This window comes from Mastigoproctus giganteus, chromosome 13 (genome assembly GCF_048544385.1).
Source record: "Mastigoproctus giganteus isolate SK-2022 chromosome 13, ASM4854438v1, whole genome shotgun sequence".
Classification (NCBI taxonomy): Eukaryota; Metazoa; Arthropoda; class Arachnida; order Uropygi; family Thelyphonidae; genus Mastigoproctus; species Mastigoproctus giganteus.
The window spans coordinates 6,327,578-6,339,983 of record NC_143587.1 but is presented as its reverse complement, the minus strand read 5'-3'; the positions used below and the strand labels follow the sequence as shown (position 1 = coordinate 6,339,983).

At 36.3% G+C, this 12,406-nt stretch overlaps 1 protein-coding gene across 1 annotated transcript in view; it reads right to left on the bottom strand.

Annotated features, from left to right (window-relative positions):
• Positions 1-12,406, bottom strand: part of LOC150075740 (uncharacterized) — a 311,310-nt gene that overhangs the window by 45,767 nt on the left and 253,137 nt on the right. Inside the window, exon 20 of the mRNA XM_090387858.1 lies at positions 9,751-9,912. Within this exon, the coding sequence (XP_090243984.1) occupies positions 9,751-9,912 (162 nt within the window). The remainder of the gene's footprint in view (positions 1-9,750; positions 9,913-12,406) is intronic.

Here is a 12,406-nt window from a genome sequence, read left to right as displayed (position 1 = left end):
GTCCCGTTTAAGTTCTTCTAGTGCTTTCTTCTGTTTCGGAGTAAGATTTGGAGCAATCGTTTTTGCTTGGCCCAGGATGGCGACAGCTTTAACACGAATTTGATTAGCAATATGTTCAGGTAACTTGCTAATTGCCCTCTCAATACCCATAGATGTTTCGGTAATTGGAGGTTTAGGGGGTAGCAATGCAAACTTAGGTCCAAGAGCCAATAGTCTCTCTTGTTCTTGGGTTAACGATTTGCCACTTAAATTCTGAATAAAGTTGGAATGGTCGCTACCCCTAAATACAGTGGACTGCTCCTCTAATAATGTGTGAAACTTCCTAATATGTCTCTGTTTATAAGAATAGGTAATCCTATTCGTCCTCTCCAGAACTAACCTCTTCACACCTATCAGGTGTAGGGGGGACAATCTACTACTAATATCACCTAATGCTACATCAATCAATCTCCTACTATGTCTCAAGTCATCATGAAGTTTCTGAATCTATGTATTCAAAACCTTCTTTTGATACCATATGATAATCCTGGACAAACGGGCATCTTTAAATGGTGCCTTGATCCTAAATCCATGTGGCATAAGATTATGATCCCTGCAACGGTAGGCAAACCTTAAGTGCTGTTGCTGTTTAGACTCAGCTATGCTATATCTCTGGAACCTTCGGATGTGCCGCAAAACTGTATGGCCATAAACATTAACTATATCTGCAATAAGGCCTCTGAGGTTGGGATTATTCATACTACCAATTTTAGACACACACCAACCGTTTATGACTGGTTGAATAATGAAATAAAATAAAATAAAATGATAGAAAAGACTGTAAAATAATATTTACAAAAAACTTTTAATCATTTACAAAAAACTAAACTATAACAAAAGTAAAATAAGTTAAAATGCATTAAAATATAAATATAAAAGCGATAAAAAGACGATAAAAAACACTAGAGCTTTCGGAGGGGTCTTCCTTACAAGTTACCTGAACATATTGCTAATCAAATTCGTGTTAAAGCTGTCGCCATCCTGGCCAAGCAAAAACGATTGCTCCAAATCTTACTCCGAAACAGAAGAAAGCACTAGAAGAACTTAAACGGGACGAAGATATTATAATCCTACCAGCAGATAAAGGCAGATCAACTGTGGTATTAAACAAAGAAGATTACCACAAGAAAGCGTTAGACTTATTAGGTGATAATTGTACTTATAAGATTGTTCACAGAAACCCCTTGGCTAGCTTAGAACAGCGTGTAAATAAGATGCTACTTTCCTGGCTAAAGATGGAAAAGATTCCAAAGGACAAGTATTGGTCCATGCATGCAACAGGGTGTCGACTGCCCAGATTTTATGGGTTACCTAAGACATACAAGGAGAATGTTCCATTACGGCCCATAGTTTCCTTCATTGGTAGCCCTACGTATGCTTTATCTAAATATCTGGCGCAGCTGATTTCCCCAGTTGTGGGGCGGTCCACGTTGGTCATTGGAGACAGTGCGGAATTTGTGAACTTTGTAAGGAGTCAAGAAATAGGGGAGGACGAGATGATGATGTCATTAGATGTTATATCATTATTTACTTGTATCCCCATAGCACATGGGGTAGAATGTGTAAGGTTGGCTTTACAAAATGATAATACTTTAAGTGCTAGATCCCACCTAAACATAGAAGATATATGTGGTGCTGTTGAATTATGTCTTTCTAGTACAACCTTGGTTTTCCAAGGAGTGATGTATAAACAGGTTCACGGTACAGCCATGGGTTCTCCAATCAGCGCCATTGTTGCAAATCTGGCTATGGAGGAATTTGAGAATAGGGTTTTCGCAAGATTGGAGTTCCCTATGCGTAAGTGGAAACGATATGTTGATGACACGTTTACTATTGTAAGGAAGGGGAGAGAGGAAGATGTGGTCTCGTTTCTCAATGGTTTCTCCCCCTTCATAAAATTTACCTCGGAGGTAGAAATAGATGGTACCCTCCCATTTCTGGACATAATGGTATATAGGGAAGGCCCCAGACTTAGAACTAAGGTTTATAGGAAACCAATGTGTAGGGGCCAGTACACACATTATAGGACAGCACAGACTGTCCAACATAAGAATAGTGTGGCCAGAGCACTTTTGGGTAGGGTGAGAACGCATTGCAGTACCCCTGAGGAGAGGGAGAAGGAAATTAGGCAAATCACGACGGATCTTATGAGGTGCGGTTACCCCCAGAGGGTCATTGATGAATACAACAGAGAGGAAGAGCCCAATCGGGTAGTTCCGCCTGTACCGCTTACCACAGTGTATGTTCCCTACTATCCGGGCCTGTCAGATCGCATTGCGAGGATGCTTCGCGACTTTCAGACACGCTGTGTGCAGCTTCCAGGCCGGAGGTTGCACACAGTAGTGTCACAGGTCAAAGACCCCATTACTAGGGATTCTAGTAGTGGGGTCGTGTATGAGATCACATGCCCGGATTGTGGGGAATGTTACGTGGGGGAGACAGGACGGCGTCTCAAGGACCGTCTGGGAGAACATTCACGAGCGATACGGACTGCAGAGCTCAATAAATCCGCCATTGCCGAGCACTATTGGGAAAAACAACACCAGATCTCCCCCGACAACGCTGTCATCCTGGACCGGGCGCACAGATTCTGGGACCGCAAGTGGCTGGAAAGTCTGTGGATTGGATCCTCTGGTAACAATAGTATAAACAGAGACAGGGGAGTTAGGCTTCACCCCCTTTTTGAGGCGGTGGTTTTGACAAGAGACAAACGTTTTAATTTTCCACGTGTCCAGCCCACTTCCGGTTCCGGTACAAGTGAAAGGAATGCTGAGTATGCGCCTGGTCATCCACGTGTGCCGTGAACCTGGTATTTAAGGATGTGTCATTTAAGTCTCACTATTACTGAGGAAGGAGGAAGACACCTCCGAAAGCTCTAGTGTTTTTTATCGTCTTTTTATTGCTTTTATATTTATATTTTAATGCATTTTAACTTATTTTACTTTTGTTATAGTTTAGTTTTTTGTAAATGATTAAAAGTTTTTTGTAAATATTATTTTACAGTCTTTTCTATCATTTTATTTTATTTTATTTCATTATTCAACCAGTCATAAACGGTTGGTGTGTGTGTCTAAAATTGGTAGTTATGAATAATCCCAACCTCAGAGGCCTTATTGCAGATACCACCACTTTGCTTATTGGAAGCTTGAAGTGGTGAAACCCATGTTTAGTCTCTAGAGCAAAGTTTCCGGCATCCCCCTCCCCCCCATACTTCTCCTTCAACCCATGCATGGTACTAAGTACTATAGGTTTTGATACCTTTCGTGTTTGGGGTTTTCATAAAAAAAAAAAATAAAAAAAAAATAACGTTTATAGGCCTCCTAGGCTAAAGCTAGTCTACATTTGCTAACTTGGCAGCCTGAGCCATATACACCTAATTGCCTACAGATTAATAACATTTAATTAAATAAAATCGACCAATATATATATATATATATATATATATATATATATATATATATTATATATGTATGTTTGAATAATGACAGTAAAAAAATAAAATAAATTAAGAAAATAAATAGCCGGAGGCTTTCGACTACAGTGAGCTGTTGATTTAATTTTTATGTTAAATTTTCGCTCTACAGTTTTGCCATACTACTGGCATATGTTTCAATTTGATTTTAATTTTATATTTATTTTCGGTTATATATATAATACATTATTTATTGAACTGAATACCAAGGTGATCATACAACTGATGAAATTTAATAAGAATTTGGAATATAAGTATTAGGAGTGATTGCCAGTTTTCAAATATACTAAGAATATAATTTCAATACTCTAATATAATAATGCAATAAATTTTAAATTTAGCAGCAAATGACAAAAAGAAACACATAGCCTTAGTCAATTATTGATAGGATGTACTCAGTGGCGCAAGCCCTCGTTAACGTTCCATTCAATGTATCCATTAATCAGTAATTTGCTACACCATTTTATTTTTAATATTTTATTTTATTATAAAATATGTATTTAATTATAGGGTAGAACAATGAAGTCCAACTTAGGTTACCTAAATACTTGGCCCTATGGCCTTATAGGTATATTTTTCACCCCTAATACTTATATTCCAAATTCTTATTAAATTTCATCAGTTATGACCTTGGTATTCAGTTCAATAAATAATGTATTATATGTTTTACAGAGTGATGTAATGTCCAATCAATATTTTGATGGCATTAATCTGTTCTGATACTCTTTTTCTATTTCTCTAATTCTATATTTTTCTACATTTTTAACAAATATTTCACATATGTTTTATATATATATATATATATATGATAAATGTAAGTAGTTAAATAAAGAATGGAAGAGGATTAGAGTGAAAAAAGAAAAATATTTGGTATTATGGACCAGGGACACTGCTTAGGCAAACAAATTCTATGACCATAATGTATAAATAGTGATATATTGAAAGGATATATAAGAGTAGGTTATTACTACCAAATCTACCGTATACAAGAGAAGTTAATAAGATAGAAATCAAAAATTAAAACAAATGAGGTAAAAAAACAAATATAAAGAACTAAAAGTAATGAGGTAAAATAAAATAACATAAAATGAAAAAAGTAGAATAAAGTGAAAGTAATTAAAATAATATAAAATAATTATTTTATATTATTTTAATTACTTTCACACTTTATTCTATTCTATGTCATTTTACTTAATTTCTTATTCATTTCTTTTAGTTTTAATTTCTTTTAATCTTTGATTTCTATCTTATTAACTTTGCGTGTAGCATTAGCATTAGTAGAGACATTCGATGCAAGAAAGTAAGCTTATGCAGCATCAACTAAACAAAAAAAAAAGGCTCTGATTTCACCCCTCCGTTTTCAGATGCACAATATGTTGTTGACATAATGCTCCCAGAATTTAGGTTTTAACCTCTGACCATTTAAGGTTTTCAGCCTGGTCATAAACATCTCAGCCAAGAGCAGTGAGAGTGATTTGCAGATGCTGAGACCGGACTTTTCTGAGAAGAAATTTCCTTTAAAGAAGTAGGCAGATCCTACTGAGAGGTTGATAAGTTCCAGAAAGTCTTCTATTGGGAGGTGTCTGGGTTCTGGGTTGGCTAATTACAAGGTGGCTGTCAAGAGATTCTTTGAGCTGTAGTTTGGCTTCTAAAGGAATGGTGGTGAACATGGAGTGAGTTGAAGTCAAATAAAACTAAAAGGTCCTCATGTTTGATATTTAGCCTCTTAAGTTTGAAAACTAGTTCAAATGTTCAGAACCATTCAAAACAGCCACAACACCTGGTGTTCAAACTTAAGAATGTTCACCACCATTCCTTTAAAAGAAGCCCAACTACAGCTCAAAGAATGTGTGATTACAGTGAAATTCTTAGAAAAAAGTAATTCATATTCAGACAATTAACTGCTACAATATTCCTCCCAATGGGAGAAAAATGGTCTCAAAGGAGACCATTCTATTCCAACTATTAATTGGAAATAAACTGAAAAAAAAAAAAAAAAAAAAAAGAAAAGAAAACAAGGATACTTTTGTTTCTTCCATTTCTTTGAAAATTCTCTAATTACAAAAAAAAAAAAAAAGTGCAATTTTCTATACAGTCAGTTCTGCTATAATGCACATTTTGGCAACGCGAATGATATATTAGGGAACAATGCGGGTATAATTTGATTTTTGCGTTTGCTCATGTGTGATTTCGTTTGCGAGTAACATTAGGCGAATGCAAAACCTGGCACCAAGCTGAATATAGCAACCTGCACAGCAATACATACAAGTTTACGAAGATTAAAAAATGTGCGAGCTATATTTCCCATTTACTGTAGTTGTATTGGTCGGGGTCACACTGTTGTCATTCGCTGTATTCGCAAGATATTGTAGGCCAACTCATGTTTTCAAGAGCTCACATTTTTCAGTTCAACCAGAAATTTCGTGAGGCGTGACAGCATGAGCAGAGGAGTACATTTCTGGAGATCGCTACCATAAAACAATTTTCAGTTTCTGGTTTATTGTGCTTTTCTGTTAGTGCAATCTAATTATAAATGGGTAGTAAACTCGATCTTAATGCATTTGCGATAATACTGATAGCTGGAATTCTGTGGGTTTTTACTTTATTATGGTGAAATGTGTTTCCTCTTCCATGAAATCTTCAATCATAAAAAAAACAAATAAATTTTCAGAATCTTCTCTTCATTCCTATTTTTAATGCGCAAAATTGTTACTGTGCATCTCACTTGGCAATTTGTTAACAGGAGAGACTGCTTCTACAGGGATAGGATGCACTTAAATAGAAAGGGTGCAAGAATATATGCTAATGCTATCGAGACAGTGTTAGGTGGGTCGGAAAACTGCTAGATTCACAGACTAATAGATTAACAGTAGCCACTGGCAGAGGTGACAGTGATTAGCTTCTACTGGAATCAGCAGCAGCCTGGAAAACAAGATGCAGGGGATTTCAGAGACTGCTGGGAGTCATTGTGGTACAAGTAAACATATGGATTGTGTTAGGGTAGCTAAGAATAGGAACAGGTGCATGTATACTTGCGTGTACACCAATACTAGGAGTTTGGTAAATAAATTTGATGAATTTGAGGTGTTGATCAAAACATCAAAGGCTGATATTGCTGGGATATCAGAGACGTGGTGTCACACAGATATAAGGAACGCAGAACCGGAATTTGGGGAGTAAATTTGTGTACGGGAAGGATAGACAGGATAGGAAGGGAGGAGGGGTTCTGCTATTAGTTAAGAAACACATAAAATCCAAGGAGGTACAGCCAGTCTACATCGCTGGATAGTGCAGTGTTGAGTCAGTTTGGTGTGACATGAGCACTAGGAAATCAAAATTTAGAGTAGGAGTGTGTTATAGGCCTAATGACTGTGAAGAGTATAAAAAAAAAAACTGTACAGGGAAATAAATGAGTGGGCCAGTAAATGAGAAGGTCTTACAATGGGAGATTTTAATTTCCCAGATATTGACTAGAATTTGTGGGTTGGTCACTCACACACTAGCAAGGCTTTTGCGGATTTATTGAATGATTGTTTCCTACATCAGCATGTTCTGGAGGCGACTAGAGGGAGTAATACTATTGATCTGATTATCAGTAGTAATTCTTCATGCATTAAAAATCTGCAGATAAAGGAACCACTAGGTGGCAGTGATCACAGTGTGCTGAAGTGGGATTTACTCAAAGAGGTAACTACCATGAAGGGTAAAGGGAAGGGTTTTTGCTTTCATAAAGGCGACTACGGAGGTTTGAGACAGTATTTAAATTCTATACAGTGGGACCAACTGATGATGTTACCAACAGAAAATTCAAAATGGAAAGCATTCAAAGAATTAATCTTGGAAGCTACTAGGCTTTACATACCAACTAAGAAATACTGTTCAAGGTTTAGGCCTAAATGGATGTCAGATGAACTAATGAGATCTGTGGCAGAGAAGAAAAATGCATGGGATACATATAAATTAATGGGTAACATGGAAGCCTATGATAGATATAAGCTGGCCTGTAACCAAGTCACAAAGGAGGTTAAGCAAGCAAAGGCAGATTATGAGAAATCTTTGGCAAAGGATGCAAAGAAAAACAGCAAAGAGTTCTTTATCTATGTAAACTCTAGAAAGAAGGGGGAGGAATCAGATTGGTCCACTGGATATCGATGGTTCAACTGTTGATGATTCTGTTCAGGTGGCTAACAAACTAAATGAGTATTTTGCATCTACATTCACACATGAGGAGTTATTCAGGGAGGGGAATGCCAGAGGTGAACTAAACTCTGGCAGTGAGCTAGATGATTTTGCAATAACTGAGAGCAAAGTGGAGGAGAAATTGTTGAAGATAAACATAAGAAAGGCACCTGGGGTGGATGGGATCTATCCAGTTATATTAAAGGAGACAGAAAAGGAAGTAAACAAACCCTTAGCCATAATTATAAGAGCTTTCTTGGACTCGGGGGAGGTATCCATGGACTCGAGATGTGCAAATGTAACTCCAATTCACAAAGGAGGATCAAAAGGTGACACAAGTAATTATATACCTGTTAGTTTAACTTCTGTTCCACCAGGGAAATTAATGGAGCACTGGTTAAAGAAGCACTGCAGGATCATCTAGACAAGACTTCAATTATAGCTCGGACACAGCATGGGTTTGTTAAGGGGAAGTCTTGTCTGACCAATTTGATTGGATACTAAGATGTGGTCACAAAGCAACTGGATGAAGGGAATAACTCTGATATCATATATTTGGATCTTAGAAAGGCTTTTGATACCATTGCACATGGAAGACTGCTGTACAAATTGCAGCAGTGCAGCATTGAAGGCAAACTGCTGCTATGGATAAAGGGATGGTTGAGTGGAAGAAGACAGAGTGGTAATCAATGGACACTGCTCTTCGTGGACTAATATTATTGGAGTCCCTCAGGGTTCAGGGTTGGGTCCATTGTTATTTTCTGTATTTATAAATGATATTGATGATGGTATATCAGGCTTAATGTCCAAGTTTTCAGATGATATGAATGTTGGCAGAGTTGTTAATGACACTAATGACAGAATGCTGCTGCAACAGGATCTAGAAAAGTTGAGCAGATGAGCTGAGAGATGGCAAATGTTTAACATTACATTTGTCAAAATACTACATATGGGAAGCAGTAACCCCAAAATAATGTATCAACTGTGTGGTACTGCACTGACAATGGTAGAGAATGAAAAGGACCTGGGGGTAATTGTGCAGGCAGATATGAAGCTTTGTGAGCAGTGTAGACGGTCTGCAAGAGTAGCTCATTGTGTCTTGTGAATGATATACAGGAATTTTTCTAGCAGAGATAAGGAGGTGATTATCCCCTTGTATAAGGGGATGGTCAGGCCACACCTTGAGTACTGTATACAGGTCTGGAGGCCTCATTTTAAGAAGGATGTAGAGCTGTTGGAACAAGTACAGAGAAGGGCAACAAGATTAATGAACAGAACAAAGTTTTGCTTTAATGAAGAAAGGCTTAAGTTTTGCAAATTACAGTGTCTGGAGACTAGGCACCTGTGAGGTGAGCTGATTGAGGCGTATAAAGCCTTGAGTTGTTTGAGCATGCTCAATGCTGATGGGATTCTTCCTCTTGCTCAGAATAATCACCTGAGAGGGCATAAATTCAAATTGAGGTTTTTTTTCAATCGGAGTTTTTTTTTTTTTTTTTTGGCTGATGCTGCATAAGCTTGCTTTCTTGCATCGAATGTCTCTACTAATGCTAATGCTAATTTGTGCATGCTGTCTTTGTTGTTATTGATTGCTTATCTTTTTTACTGTTTTAAATTTTACAATAAAAAAAGTCAGTGAACAGAAATATTAATTAGTATGCATATATTATAGTGCTATATTTACTGTAATATTTATTTATTTATTAGAAATTTAAGATGTTTAAAGCTGTGTTAGCAATTTTATTAGATTTCAAATATTTTTTAGTCTTTTACTTACCACACAGAACAGTTTTTTTGAGTGCTCTACCTCTATCCTTATTTTACCAATAAGCGCTATTGTTTTTAGCGCAAAATGCGATAATACGGAGATTTTTAGGAACACATGTACCGTGTTATAGCAGAACTGAATGTATTATAAAAATGATACATTTTTATAATTTAAAATTCAAATTAGACACAGAATGATATAATGTTAGCTATACAATTCCTTGAAGTATTAAAAATATGAGGCACACCATTGAAAACTAAATAATTCATCATGGCTGTGGTAAATTATCATTTACCTGTGTATTGTTGCTAATGACTCGGGCCACAGTTTCAGCAACCTGATTTTCTAAGCATGACATGCCATCTTCACTAGTATCAGATGTCATAGACTGTACTTCACGTTCCAGTCGTCGTACATGATCTGCCAAAGTAAAAACTTTTCCTGCACTAATGTACACCTGAAATGGGAAAATTAATTTGGTGTAGAAATATTATTATTCTAAGCTGCCTTTTATTTTTAGTACCATTAATAAAAACACCAATTAATACAAAACTTCTCAAAAGAGAGAAGAAATTAAATGATGTATTGGTGGAACCTCACACTTCAATTAGCACCTAAAAAATATTTAACTAAATATGATTTAATTGAACCAGAAATCACACATTGTTTTTTTTTTTTTTTGGTGCAATTGCTCTAATTGGTTGGTGATGACTAAATAGCTACTGTAAGTGACCTAACAGGAGAGAATTATCCACAGTATCTGTAAAGATTTCCCATTGCCTCTCATATGCATTTATTGAATATATTCAATAAATGCAATAAATATGCAATAAATGAGGCAATGGGAAATTTCAAAATATATATAATTTAAATAGAATATATTTAAAATAATTCAATTGACTATATTCATGCAGGAAAATACCAATACCTTCGGATGAGACTGGCTAAGTCAATCTCAGTCTTACCACACCTGAGTTTGTTTAGTGATATCACTTAAAAGTCTAAAACATCACAGAGACAATATTCAAAGTGGCATTTATGAGTGCAGTGCAGTGAATTTTGGCAAAATAGAGTCATTTATCAGCAGCCAAATCATTTTCTATCACTGCTATTACTGTTAGTAACAACGGACATATTTCCAATACCAAATATAATAAAGGCAAGCCACTCGGGTATGAATCAATATAAATAAGGGTTGAGGCATAGCATTCACACGCACAGAGGAATGGCAAAGCCTCTCTCTGACAACAGAAGACCCTAGAACACATCTAGGGCATCTTCCATTTTTTTCTAAAATGTACTATGCCTTTCTTTTCAGGTTATGGCAGTCATCATGGTGTGCTCAACATTCTTTACGTTTCACGGGAAGAATAGCTTTAAAATGGTTTCTACAGATCTGTCACTAAACAATCCATTGGACTACTGTTAATATTTGGAGGCATTAACTCAGATAGTGAATAATCTTGTTATGATAAAGAGCTATGTGTATGTACAGTATACCTTGTCACATGTATTTAGAAACTTCCTTACCACATTTCATGTTCCCCTCCAAACCTTTGCCGCATCTACAACAATGCATCATCAAGAGTCAAACTATTGGAACAAACTGATCTGCAAGAACTAAACCTCCCAAAACTTCCAAATTCATTTCACAAATATATGTGATCTCAGTTGTAATCTCAATGATGTCCATTTTCATCCACAATCCTCCAAGCATCCCTTAATTTTTTTTTAACAATCACGAATATCACCTTTCTCAGTTGCCACTTATTAATTAAAGAATAATTATAGATTCTATGATTTCTTCCCCTTTAAAGACATTGTGTTATTACATCTACTCTTCTCTAATTTGAAATTTCCTCTCTGAATGTCTATTTCATTTTTAAAAAACCATTTGTTGTATCTGTGTCTTCCACCTCAATAACTCATTCAGAATTTTATTAATGTTTCTCTTCATTATTCAACTTTCTGAAACATAACTTTACTGAGGCCTTTATACAACTCGTTTATTTTTTTTATTTTTTATTTTTATTAATTACAGACAATCATAACCATACATCTAACACTACCTACTAATCTTCCATCACCAGTAAAAATTCAAAGTACAGTCAGTCATCGTATAACACGTGTTTACACTACACGAATTCGATCATACACAATTTATAAATAGGGGAACGATGTCGCATATAACACGAACCAAATTCACTTATGCACGATTTGCCTTTGTGTTTACAAGAAATGGCAGTCGGACGTGGAATAACTCCAACTGAACGCAACACGATAGGAATGAAGAGAAGATTCTGAAAATGTATTTATGTTTTTTATATCAGTGAAGGAGAAACACATTTCACCATAATAACATAAAATTCCAGCTATTGGTATAATCGCAAATGCAATTAGATCGAGTTTACTACCAGTTTATAACAGATTCTACTAGCAGGAACGCAACTGGAAATTGTTTTTATTGTTTTATGGTAGTAACCCCCAGAAATGTGCTTTAGTAAAATGAGCTAGTGAGGTGTTAATAGAGTTGCCTTTATGGTGTTGTTTGTTCAGTTGCTACACGTGCACAGCTTTGTTTATGCATATCAAGCATGCTTCCTCATTTTGTAATTGTTTTATTCCCTAAAAATGAGTAAAATATTTAAAAGGTGTGAAAAGGAAGCATCCTGGTGAAGACACTACAGATTCAGAGAGAAAAGGAAAAGCAATATCGATAAACAGAGGCGGACTGGGTCAAAAATTCTTACCCGGGAAAATTTGTAGTGGCCTCATACTAGCGTTTATGGCCAGAATCACACCGGCCTCCGAGCCACCGTGGTTTCCCTGGTAAGGCTTATGGCCAGTCTGCCTCTGTCGATAGAGAAAAAAATATGAAATTGTGAAACACTTTGAGCGAAATGGAAGACCATGTGATACTGCACGTGCTACAGGCCTAAATGAGGCAACGC